The sequence below is a fragment of the Argopecten irradians genome, chromosome 1 (genome assembly GCF_041381155.1).
Source record: "Argopecten irradians isolate NY chromosome 1, Ai_NY, whole genome shotgun sequence".
NCBI classification, from domain to species: Eukaryota; Metazoa; Mollusca; class Bivalvia; order Pectinida; family Pectinidae; genus Argopecten; species Argopecten irradians.
The window spans coordinates 2,104,030-2,118,318 of record NC_091134.1 but is presented as its reverse complement, the minus strand read 5'-3'; the positions used below and the strand labels follow the sequence as shown (position 1 = coordinate 2,118,318).

The 14,289-nt window shown below is 33.8% G+C and overlaps 1 protein-coding gene across 1 annotated transcript; it reads left to right on the top strand.

The window, feature by feature from the left end:
• The first annotated feature begins 8,670 nt into the window (after positions 1-8,670).
• On the top strand, positions 8,671-10,967 carry LOC138308694 (salivary glue protein Sgs-3-like). The gene is made up of 4 exons (XM_069249728.1): positions 8,671-8,804; positions 9,236-9,517; positions 9,692-9,873; positions 10,494-10,967. The coding sequence occupies exons 1-4, from the start codon at positions 8,756-8,758 to the stop codon at positions 10,965-10,967; spliced, it is 987 nt and encodes a 328-aa protein (XP_069105829.1). The 5' UTR covers positions 8,671-8,755.
• The last annotated feature ends 3,322 nt before the right edge of the window (positions 10,968-14,289 follow it).

Here is a 14,289-nt window from a genome sequence, read left to right as displayed (position 1 = left end):
TAAATAATAAAGCAACTTCAAATAACTTTGCATACCAGGACAAAAATCAGGAACATGGAATGTACATAAATGTATACGAGGTGGCATATTAAATGTTATTATTCCTAGTATTCTAGTGAATTTAATGGCTTCTATCACAAAATGGATTTGCTATCTCTCAAATTCCAGCTACAACTACCATATTTATGCTAAATATAACCACAACAATTATACCAACCACACATTTGCCAACGACATCTGCAATGTCATCAAGAACAACACTACAACTATTCCTCCTACAGCCATTAATAAGTATCTTTTTTTTCAATATGAAAATGAAATAATAAAATAAATGTATTTTTCGTATTATTACAGAACCAAAATTAAGTTGATTGTTTTCATTTTGTTCTTGGTTGTTGACGTGTAGGAGCCTACACTGCACCTCCTCAGAGCAAATTCTGTTGATATGTTCTCAAGTTATCATCTGGAAACTAATACTTTGTGAAACAATCTATATCTAGTCGCAGTGAGTTTTGTAGTTGTTCTTTTCACCCCAAATTTAATTCCCAGCTATGTCACCCCATATGCTATCATTGTATGAAGTTTGAACAAATTCTGATGATGTGTACTCAAGTCATCGTCTTGAAACTCAAATTTGTGAAACAATCTATTTTTAGTAACAGTGACCTTTGTAGTTGACATTTTGACCCCAAATTCAATCCCAAGCTGTATCTGATCATAATTCGTCAATTCGTTCTCTGGAAACCAAATCTGGACAGACAGACAGACAGATGGGAACAAACACTACTATAGTTCCCTCCGGTTTCACCAACAGGGGACCAATATTCTTCCTTATATTAATAATAGTAATATTACCCCCTCTCCAGGGAAAAATCCTAGACCTAAGGACCATGAAATTCACCTTTTTTTGTAAATGGCATAAGACCTTTTTGGCAATAGTTTTAAAATACTATTCCACACTAAAAATCGAATAAATTAACATATATTTCATATTAAATGAAACAAACTATGTTCCAAAATATGTTTCCCTATGTAAACTCTTGAAAATTTGACTCCCTCCTCAGGTCAAAATCTGAAACCTCAGGGTCATGAAATTCACAAGATTTTGTAGAGACGTTTCAAAATATGAAGAGTATATTTGATTCGACCACATCTGCGATTTGAGAATATTTTTGAGAATTTTTGGTCCCTCTCACAGACCCCCATATAACATAGTGGGGTCATATGTTTGTGCAAAAATGTTATTGAAATTGCTTCAGTCATTTTAGAGAAGTCAAGTTCCGTTTTATCATTGATTCTTATAGCTTTCCAGTTTCTTGGTTTGGTATGATGAATCCTGGATCATAATATTCTATAAATTTGACATTTATATTGTATTTATGACTAAATTTTCAAGGGGCATAAATTGATAATTTTCCAGTATGTTGGAAATAAAATACAAGTTAAAGTATTTTCTCTCAACAGCTTGTTAGTGGTATAATAACTAAGTTAACAACGAAAGCCTAAAATGAACAGTGAGTATCAAGAGTTACATCCCTTACTACCTTGGTTGTAGACTGACAGAATTTCGATCACTCTATCAGCCTTCTTCATAAGTTTCAAACTTGGAGAGATAATTCACCTGATTTATTAGTATTGTGTTATATAGATTTGTGTTAATTTTAGCAAGCAATATTTTTTTTAAATAAAGATAGAAAGGCTGAACTTAATAATGATGAATAGATAGAGGTATATACAACAGTGACAATGTAATGAATATCTAGCAATAGGAGGCGTTAAATACAATATATACCAGTAAACCATTTATATACACTGACAAAACTCTGGTCAGGGATTTATAAAATGTAAATTTTAGAGTTTGGTTTCTTTACAGGGAATGAAGCGGTTTGGCTTGTTTCCCTCCCCAGAAGCTGAAAATAATGTCCTGCTGGAAAGAGATTTCATTCCTCTTTCGGATAGACATCCAGCAAATATAAACTTAATGGCAGTTTTATCCTCAAGGTTTGTAGTAACTGTGAATTTGTATGTAGCGGATTGCCAGAATCTTTAAAAACTAATGGAAAAGCTGAGTTTTTTCATACTGGCTAAGAGTAAATTAGACCTCTATAAGAAAAGCAGGAAACGGTAACGTTGGTGCTCCATCTATTAATCGTGAATTAATGTTTATAAGGCACCATACATTTATTTGTCTGTCCATATGAATAATTTCCGCACCTTAAGTAATCAAACATAATGTTTATATTACTGAAGAAATATAACATGTCATAAATTTCCTATAAGTTTTGGTATAATTGGTTACTTGACCATTTTGAAGATCATCAACATTCCGAATACCATACACCTTCCGGTAGAGACTGAGACTGCAGAAGATTCAGTGATATAACCATGCTCCACGTCTATCGTACCGCCGTCGTAACTGTCGGGCTATAGCTCTACTGATTACCTGTTATTTGTGTTGCTCTTCACATAGGCCTCCGAAAAAATAAGATGATTAACCATTGTAGACCGATAAATGGAGAAAACAATGCTAACTCACTTTCCTGTCAGTGGGCATCTTTGTAGAATTCAGAATGAGGTTTTAGACACATATATAATGAGTATTTACTATCCTATTGTACGGTTCAAGTTAACATCATATTAAACAAACTCGACTGTCATATTCAATTTATAGCATGCATGATTATATTTTCTTTACAAAAGGGACACGATTAATGTATGTTACTTTTTTTTAATTCATTCCACTTCACATATCTCAGTGGCCAAATGACAGTTATCTATGGCAGGCCATCATAATAATTATTCAAGGCGCAATGCCTATCCTAAACTCCAATGCATTTACATAAGATATTTCATACAGTATAAGAGATATCTTATATAATGTATTAAGATTTATCTTATTATATGTAATATATCTTATATACTATATGAAATATCATATTTAATTTATTGATATAAGATATCTTATATGATAAAATTAAAATCGCTCTTGTTGTTATATAACATATCTTTAATAAGAACGAAATTTCATCAAAAGGCTAAAAGGTGTAAAATTCAACGAAATCTCATTCTATGTAAGACATCTAATATAAAAACGAAATTACAATTACACTTATGTATATAAGAAATCTTGTAGGATATCTTGCATACTATATTAAGATATCACGTCACGCTATTGATTGTTATTGATTTGTTCTTTAAAAAAAATAAACATTTGAAGAGCCATCAAGAAATGGTGAAAGTACTATGGGAAGATCGTCGAGTTTTAATTTTCATAAGATATTTTATATAGTTATATAGATATAAGATATATCATTTAGAAATAAGATGTCTTCATTTTATATGAGATATCTTATATAATAAATAAAAATGTAAGATTCCTTATATAATTCGATTAAGTATGGGATAGACCTTGCTCCTTTAATAAATGTTAAATTGGCTTGCAATAGTTAACCATGATATATGTTCTTATGCCACAGATTCAGTAGACTATCTAGTTGACATACAATGTAGTACTAATTTAAAGATGCTCCACCGCCAACAGAGCATAAATGATATTAATCATTTGAACAATAATTGGTGTTTAATCGTGTATATATATGTCCAATTAACACAAAAAATAATATAAAATAACTTATTTTGCCTTTGGTGCATGCGCAATCAGTACTTCATTCCATATAGGATATAGTGCAACGGAATTATTCGATATTTAAAACTTGAAGTAAAATTAGATGTTCAAACTTTTCAACGATTGTAATGGTGTTAAGTAAGCAACTTTTGTAACTGAAGAAAAATATTAAATCGTCTGCTGCTGTTTTTGATAGTGAAAAAATACCATTTGGAGCATTTTAAACAACGCCACAGCAAAAAAAAAAGCAAGGGATATGTAACAAAAGTTTCCAGACCGAGTTGTAACTATGATCGTTACAACATAGTTTTCAAACTTGTGAGAAATGATGTAGCACTGGTATTGAGCTGAGTCTGAGAGAGTAATATAATAAAATAGGTCAGCCTATTAATAAGGTCAATAATAAACAATAGCAATGCCTGCTGATTAATTGACCCGAATTAACGATAATGACCTCGGTCTTAACTGTACAGTATCAGTGCTCATCTCCCCTGGTTGTTGATATTTGCATTAGGTAAATATATCAGCATAGCATGTTATCTTCAATGTGCCAGTCATCTGATCATTGTGTTTGTTTACACTCTGTATCTGTATTATCCTCTTCCAGCTCATCCGGGTTGTAGAGAAATAATCGAATTTTACGGCGAATAATTAAAGTTTATATACATATTATGGTTATTGTGCTTTGTTCTATAGCTGTACAGTGAGAAATCTTATTTGAAAGCTACCTTCTATGACCTCATAATTTTATATTGCTATTTCACCTTGGACACCTCATAATGTTTTCTTTCTTAAGTATACTATTGAATATATTTTATGGACTATAGTGTATTGGACAGGGAACAATCTAAATGGGTTTTTTTAAAACGAGCGTTCTGCAGAGAACAACCAATTAAGATATTGCTAAAACATAACATGTAGTGCGCATGTCAAATATTTCAATGAATTGATGAAATGCATTGTAATTCGTATATTTAGATTCAGGGCATCTGTATGGATACTGACGAGCAAATTAATAGTAAATACTATCTCCGTGATATCCTTCTATATTTTCAATTTGAGATCATAGCGAAGCTAAGGTTTGATCAGGTTAAGAGACGCTTAAGATTTAGAAACACCTGCTCTTTATGATATACATACAGCCATTTTCTACTAAAGTTTGATGTTCATGGTTTTTATTTTGGCAGGTTTTATATTGGAATCATTTTAGATCGTCTGACCCGAATACCTGCTATTTGGCCTGCTGAGATCAACTTTTTAAAAGTTTGCAAAATAAATAAAACAAGAATGATCTTGATCATCATTGAAGGTCACATGAATCAAATAGGCTAAAATATCTTAAACCACTTTTTGACAATAACTAAGAGGTCTAGGGACAGTATATTGCATGCTGGGATGAAGGGTAACTAGGTTTGTAATTTATCCAATTCTTGTTTTTCGTTGTTGTGTACTTCTACTATATGTTATATTGTATTAATAGTACTAACAGCCAGATGACTGTTAACGCCCATTGGGCCTCTTGTTTATAATATCGTTTGGCTTAAACGACTTGAATTGGCGACGCGCTGTTAAACAAAGTTACAATAACAAATACCTACTGTGTAAAATTACATAGGTATCTCAGTGAATGGAGGATTACTTATCAAGATTAAGTCAAGCACAATTGATAATGTGATATATATCCATACACAGTATACAGTTTGTGGTGCAGTTAATTTTATTATTTAGTTTTAGTTCATTTTTCTTTAGCCTCAGAAGCAGGTATGAAGCAGGTATCTCCTGCCGAGGTTAACTGATTTTAAGGTCATCCAGTTGATGACCCCCAAACATTGACTTCTAAATTGAGATAAAATTTCCTATTTACATAAGTAACGTTAGATAAAAAGTACGAAACGTGAGTTAACCGTCACATCGATAACTGAAAGGAACGATACATAAATACATCAATGAAAACTAATATTAATACTCATGATAAAACACACGATTGAAACTGAGATATTACGTTCTGATAAGATGTAGATACTCCATCTAGTGTTTTTGCTACTACATATAATGTTAATGTTACTACAGCTAGTGTTTTTGTCACACTACAGCTAGTGTTTTTGTCACACTACAGCTAGTGTTTTTGTCACACTACAGCTAGTGTTTTTGATATACTACACATATTGTTGTTGTTACAGCGGTCAGTGTTTTTGTCACTACAGTTATTGTTTTGTCACTACAGTAAGTGAGTTTTGTCACTACAGTTAGTGTTTTGTCACTACAGTTAGTGTTTTTGATACTACAGTAAGTAGTGTGTTTTGTCACTACAGTAAGTGTGTTTTGTCACTACAGTTAGTGTGTTTTGTCACTACAGTGTGTTTTGTCACTACAGTAGTGTTTTGTCACTACAGTATGTGTTTTGTCACTACAGTAAGTGTGTTTTGTCACTACAGTTAGTGTTTTGTCACACTTTGTTAGTGTTTTGTCACTACAGTTATTGTTTTGTCACTACAGTAGTGTTTTGTCACTACAGTTAGTTTTTTTGTCACTACAGTAGTGTTTTGTCACCACAGCTAGTGTTTTGTCACTACAGCTAGTGTTTTTTCACTACAGTTAGTGTTTTTGATCACTACAGTAAGTGTTTTGTCACTACAGAGTGTGTTTGTCACTACAGTTAGTGTTTTGTACTACAGTTAGTGTTTTGTCACTACAGTTGTGTGTTTTGTCACTACAGTTAGTGTTTTGTCACTACAGTTAGTGTTTTTGTCACTACAGCTAGTGTTTTTGTCACCACAACTAGTGTTTTTGATACTACAGTAAGTGTGTTTTGTCACTACAGTTAGTGTTTTGATACTACAGTAAGTGTGTTTTGTCACTACAGTTAGTGTTTTTGTCACTACAGTTAGTGTTTTTATCACTACAGCTAGTATTTTTGTCACCACAGCTAGTGTTTTTGATACTACAGTAAGTGTGTTTTGTCACTACAGTTAGTGTTTTGATACTACATTAGTGTGTTTGTCACTACAGTTAGGTTTTGTCACTACAGTTAGTTTTTGTTCACTACAGTTAGTGTTTTTTGTCACTACAGCTAGTGTTTTTGTCACTACAGCTAGTGTTTTTGTCACCATTATGTTTGTTTTGTTTTGATACTAAGTAAGTGTGTTTTGTCATTAACGTCCTATAGTTAGTAACAGCTATGGTCATGTAAGTTAGACGGCCTCCCAAGTATGCGGTTGTGTCCTGCGTGTATGTTGTGCGAGGTGCGGTATGTTGTGCGTGTGTTTCGGGAGACTGCGGTATATTCATGTTGTGTCTTCTTGTATAGTGGAACTTTTGCCCTTTTTATAGTGCTATATCACTGGAGCATGCCGCCGAAGACACCAAGCAACACCCCCACCCGGTCACATTATACTGACAACGGGCGAACCAGTCGTCCCACTCCCTTTTTGCTGAGCGCTAAGCAGGAGCAGAAACTACCACTTTTATAGACTTTGGTGTGTCTCGGCCAGGGGACAGAACCAGAGCCTTCCTCACAGGGGCGAACGCTCAACTCAAGGCCAAAAGTGAGGCGGTGCCAAGGGAGGCATTAGGAAGGATAAAGTCAGTTAGGAAGAATAGAAAAGATAAGATCCTAAATTTAGTCGCCTTTTACGATCATGCAATAGGGGCAGCAGGTACAATTCTAACGCCCTACCTGCAGGGCCTTTTTGTCACCACAGCTAGTGTTTTTTATACTACATTTTTCGTTGTTGTTATAAACGGGTAGTGTTTTTGTTACTACAGCTAGTGTTTTTGTTGTTACATTTTTTGTTTTTGCTTCTAAATATATTCCATTTCAACTTGCATTTAACCTCGATTTGTATAGGAGATGTCGTAATGGAAACGGGGATACGCTTATTTATTCCAAAACATTCAATTCCACTTCCATATTTGCGATCATCGCCTCCTTTTTGTGTCGCCTGCAACGCAAGTGCGACACATAGGTATTCACTATGTCGGTGTTGTCGGCGTCGGCGTCGATGTCGGCGTTGTCGGCGTCGGCGTTCGGAAAACGGTTTCCGTGCGATTGCCCGATTTCAACCACACTTAGTATATAGGAATCGTCAAAACATATATAAAATCCTTCGTTTTCGCTCGATAACTTTAATATTATTTGTCTGATTTCAATTAAATTTGGTACATTTCTTGATAACAACGAGATCTAGGATGTGTTTGATACTGGTCAAAATCGGTCAATATTTGCAATTATCAGAACAGACAATTTCTTGGTTACTGCTCATTAACTTCTGTATAAATTTATGATGCTATTTCAACCAAATTATTTATGTTGCTTTACATAAAAAAAATCTCAGATGGGTTTGATACTGGTCTAAATCCGTCAACATTTGCAAGAGTAACGGGACTTGATAACTTCACTTAGTTATTAACAATATTTTTGACTGTAAATAGCTATTTTTTGTGATGTTTAAACTACTGTGCAGGCGACACATCCACTTTCGTTGAATTCTTGTTGATATTTAATATTTATGATTCCGTTTCATTTGCAGTATTTTCTTTGCTGTGTGGATTTTCTTTGTAACGAGTTTTACTTTATTTTTAGTTCTTCCGTTGTCAATCTTTTAGATCAAAATATAGATAACGTGTGATTGTCACAAAGCGACATGAAATTCATGAATAGATATACACACCAAGTATTATATAAACTTTTATGTAGAATGCAAAATCAATACCACAATAATGCGATATATATCGGCCAGTGATACAAATATGAAATCGATATTGAAATGAGTAGATATCACTTTATCTTGTATATACATGTCTATCTTTTGTTGATATAGACCTAACCTTCCTTGAATACTTATAAACCCGATTAAATATGTATTACCAGTCACAGAAAAGATAACATATCAACGATGTCGTTACAAGTTCATGGCAAGTTTTGCTTAAGTTCACGAATGGTTATATTCGTCAAAACCGCTAGTAAACACATATGATTGGTTGGTATATCAATCGATGCAATCTGATTGGTCGAATTGCTCATACGAGAAAGAAGATCAAAGAGCGTAAACGAACGACTTATAGAGACTTCATAACACTTTACTAAATAAATGACAACATTCAAGTGAAGCAGGCACTACTATCTACAATATGATCATATATAGCTTAGTATTCATCGGCTTTTTTGGCATTGTATTTTGTAAGTATTTTTATTTATTTGAAATAAGCAGAGTATTTGTAATATACATGTATGTTAATATAATCAATACATTGTTGTTGTTTTTGTTTTTTGTTATCATCATTGGTATCAAAAGGTTTCTGGAATTAATGCATATAATTGTCAAAGTAATATAATATCAGAAACCTCGTCGATAAAAGTTTATAATAATAGTGACATTGTCTTCACTTCGGAGACAGACTAGATGCCGCTGGTGGTAACATTGGTATATTTATTGTTGGAAAATGACTTTTTAACTGTTGTTTTCTCTCTCTTATATCTCATAGTTTTCGTATCAAAGGAATTTAAATATTAGCAATGTATTTCTTCCATAGTTCATTTTCCTTTGATATGTTCTACACCACTGCATTTAAGTTGTTTTATACCAAATATTCTTTACTGAATGTTCACAGGTCAAAGCAGCACCGATGTAAGCCATTGCCCAGCCTCAGTACCCCGGAACACCTATCTGAAGGTTTACGGCGGGAAATGTCTACAGTTCGTGCTAACTGAGCGTGGTTGGACCAACGCAAGGTCGGACTGTCAGAGGAGGGGAGGGGACCTGATGATGATTAAGGACTCTGCGAAGCAGTCTTACGTTTATACCACCCTGCACAGTCTTCACTGGCCGCATAAGGGTCTTTGGCTTGGAGGATCAGACAGACAAAAAGAGGGCACCTGGCTATGGGTTGATGGTAAGTCTTCAGTTACAGTCATACACAAATTTATGGAAGCCATTGGTTTCGCATGTAACGGAAGAAAACAATCCATTTGCCCAACCACATTTGCAGTCTTTGTCTTTTATTTAAAGGAAACATGTATTGAGGCCATTTGCTGCTATATGTGTCTTTTCATGTTAATTTACCTAGGTTCCCGGATGTCGTATGGTAACTGGGCTCGAGGACAAGGTCCTTCCACGCACCACGGGTTCTTCTTCTCTCCACATCCAGTTTTGAGGACTGTGCCTTACTGCGACTCAATGACAGAGGTAGATGGCACGACTATCCTTGCGGAGGACTACGATACTCCTACTCTTACGTCTGTGAATATGGTACGGATGGTTGTAACAGAACAACGCCTTAGTTATTATTTGATTTCCTGTTATTTTCATATCATAACGGTTTTAGAGTACTCCTCTTACATACAGCGCTTATTATCATATCATCAACACAAAAGGTTGCATCATACTTGTACCTTGAGTAACAATAACATTATGGTAGCATATGCGCTGAACTAATGTAACGAGTCCAACTGTAAACTTGAAAAGAGTTGTAGAGTAACTCTCGATATCATTCAAAAGGAAGAGAGACCACGTGGTATGGAAGAGAAAGACTTCACATCCATACATAACAAATCTACATCCAATCCGTTCCAGTTAAATTCTCGAATTAAAATGAGGTCACAAAAATGAGGCTCTTGGAAATTGCTTTTACCTTTTTCTTTTACATGTGGACTTTTCATTTCTAATTTGAAAACCTCTATAAGGTATTCAGATCTGTGATGTGTTTTTTTATACATTTGTAGTTCTGATGTTGTTTGCTGCTAAGCGATAAAAAACTAGTAATCGGTACTCACTTATGTGCTAAAACAAGCATTCTTTATCAAATAAATGGCTATCATGAAGTGACATCTATGCACTGAAAAATATTCATTTGTGTTCATGTTATAAAGAATACGTTGACTTTTCCACCAATAGCTCTATATCAGCTACTGTCCAAAACAACACCAGCTCCCACCCACAGAACACCACAACCTGCTGTAAAGACAACACCTCGTCCTCGAACAACTCAACCCCCGACAGCAACTCCTAGACCACAGACAACGCCACGCCCACAGACGACGCCACGCCCACAGACCACCAACAGACCACAAACAACAGCTAGACCTAAACCAAGCATTACTCCCAGACCGACAGTTAAACGCCAGACTTCATCGCCAGCAACGGCCAGACCATCCAGTTCCAGACCCGTCATTAATCAAAAGTCCACTGCTCGTCCAGTCATGACACCAAGACAGACACTGAAACCCAGACCACAAACAACAAACAGACCCCGTTCTACACAGACGCCATATGTTTCTCCTTCAAAGCTGTCTCCCGTATATGTACGACCATCTGGTGTAAAGGAAGTACGTATCATAAGTTAAAAAGATGATTATGATGAAATCATTACGTTAATCAGAAGAAAACCCAATGAATATGTTTGCTGGTACAACCTTACATTATTGAACTGCTTTAGAATGGAAACCATTAAAATGTCAGTTAATGTTACTGTCAAATGTTCACATATGCAATAGTAAACATAATTTGATCATTTTTTGAAAATCACACAATATTGTTGTTTTCACCTTATTAATGCATGTATTCCTAACTTACTTTCAATTAATTTTTGAAGGAAATTCAATGCAATCTGCACAAACAAGGAACTCAAACGACGGCGAATACGACAAATGGAACAGGTAAAGTTATTCCTGGCAGTAAAATTATGGTTTTAGAGGAAAAGTATGGTGTCCATGTGGAGTTATAAATATATAGAAACAATAACTAGACAACAAACTTTAGGAGACAGCGAAATGATTTTAGAAGTTTTTTTTTCATGATATTCAGTATAAGGTAGCCACCAGTATCTACATGTTACACACTGAACGTTCTTTTATTTTTACACAGGAGTTTATTGTCGGTGTTAGTGTCGTCGGGAGTGTGTAATGGTCGCATTATTGGCAGTCATATTTGGTGTCCTTCTTCGCAGGTAATTCAATTTAGATTTAGAAATTTTTTTACATTTTTTGTATAGATAAAGATATATGATCGTCCGAATTTGTTTGAAATTAAAAACTTTCAAATATATGATGGACATTGTATAGATGTTCTTAAATGTCGTTGTATTCTAATCAGTAATCCGTTTGTTAATCCTCTAATTAATATCCATTATACATATATAATTCAATTTTGCTTGAAAGGAGCGTTTTCATTGGCTTAAGCATTTACTTTATCAGCCCATAAAGGAAAAAAATGGCGTTGCCGTTTGTAACGTCGCTTCTGATTGGCTGAGATAAGGTTGTATTCAACTTAATTCTGAAAAATGATAGATCTTGTTTATCTATTGTGCAACTTATCTTTTATCTTAATTTTTCACCTATTTATTAAATGAATTTCTTTCTTCAGGAAACGTGCTGCTGCCGCAAACGCCATGATGTCTATAGACAATAAAGCTTATGATCGTTATTGAAGGTCTTCAACAAAACACTTATAGTCTACCAGAACAGCTACTATCAGTGTATCATTAGCGTTTATGTACAAGAATTGTCATTGGCAAAAATATGCTATCGTCCCGTGACATTAGACAACGATGTATGCAACACGGTATTTGATTGCATTACAAGACCGCACAATTGGATTTTAGAAAACAGATATAATAATGCTCAATAAATTGTAAGTACAATAACGATACAGATACAGGCGGATTTTAAAACGGTTTATGGAATCACAATACAAAAAATATATTTTCAATTAATAATGCCCACTTTTTACATTTCTCAATTAAAGTTAATCCTTAGCGATATGAAAATCTAAAAGAAAGGTAAACGTTTTGAGAAAATCTACAAGGCCATACTCTACAATTACCACTTATCACATGTACTCTGTCATTGTACACAACATACGGCTATAATGTATATATTGATAGACGAGGTAAATGAATGCCTGTGACTCTACAGGTTTTGTGGTAATATGATCTTCTCATAGTTATATCATGCCGTTAATAGAATGACTATACATTCAGGAAATGTGCAATATTGACAAGAAGTACAAATTACTCTAGGATTTGTTTTATAGATTTGATACTTTTAAAATACAAGTATATCTATAGTAAAGTTGAAAACCTTATACTGCAGTCTATTCAAATAATCGTTTTGTACTAACCACATTTTAATCTTGTCATTAGATAGGGTACTTTTAAAATAGTACAGTATGGTAATACGTACGCCAATACCTGCATTGATATAGGTATATGGAACGTATTTACCCATGTCAAGGTAAGATAACGTTCAGATATAAGTTGTATATATATGTATCACTTGTTACATTATGGACAGCTGATTTTACTGTCAAAACTTCCTGATTTTCACCTCAATGTAGAATAGAAATTTACGGAAAGAAAACGATGACATTTCGAGTAAAATTATTTCACGGCATTTGTGGCAATGTCGATATCTCGAGAGTTCTCGAAATTATCATTAATTAAATATATGTATTAACATATCCATTTTCGGCCAAAATAACAAAGAAATAAAAATCCAATATGTTTTACCGTGACGCATTTTATTTTCTCCGTTTAAAAAGGTGTGGTGATTCAATAGTGCAAACACTTCAATTAGTCTTTCCTAAATTTTTATTTATTTTTTATTTCAACATTCCTTTTGGCTGTGTTGTCTACTACTGTCATCAAAACTTTTCGCTCTTTTTAAAGACAAACATCTATATATATCTAGTGCCGATTTCAATTTTGTCATAGTGTATTGAATTGTGTTGTATCAATACAATCTAACGAAATACATAATATAGTATAATTTAAGATGGTTTGAGTCGTGGTTAAGAGCTTGCATTTGTCGACAAATACAAACATTGGTCAAAATGGTCAGATTTTTCCTCCTTGATTCAATACAATTTACGAATATAGTAGAAATATTTACTCAATGAACATTTTATGTAATACTGTACATCATTTCACAAGAAGCATATATTAGGTATATATGTTTCTGATTTTACGTATAGACGGCATATTTATTTATGTTTCCACATTCTTATGTAAATACACTAATGGTAAACGTGAGTATGAATGGCAGGGGCGGAGGAAAGTTTGAGTGTCAATCGTCATATTTTGTTTTTTGTGTTTCACAAATATATTGTTTTACCTTGTTGTTCGTTTATGTAGTTTTCTAACGAATGTCGCACATTGCATTTTTTTTTGTCCTAAATAGCATAATACAATCATGTATATGAATAAAACCAATTGGTGTATTTAAAATAATGTATATTTTGTTTTGTTTGTGTCACTCTAGTTAACGTGCGGCCTATTAAAATGTTGAAACTGCAAACCCCAATATTCGACATCCACATTGATAATTATTTAATTGGGTTGTATTTTATTTTTATTTAACATATATACGATACAATTTCGTGATAACATGTAAGAACTTGTATCCAGTGGCGAGATAGTATAATCGTTATCAGCTTATTCACAAAAACGATATATTGTTTACATAAAGATTGATAAGTCAATGGTTATATTATCAGTATAACTGCAAATTGGAAAACGATCCAAAGGAAACAGGACTCAAACTAAGGCTGAAAAACTAATACAAATAATTGTTTTTTTTATTTGGTCGTAATAATTTATCACATTGATTTATTTTCTCACATTTTGTACAGGTCAAGTTATTCTAAATACACATAATGCATTTCAGTGCA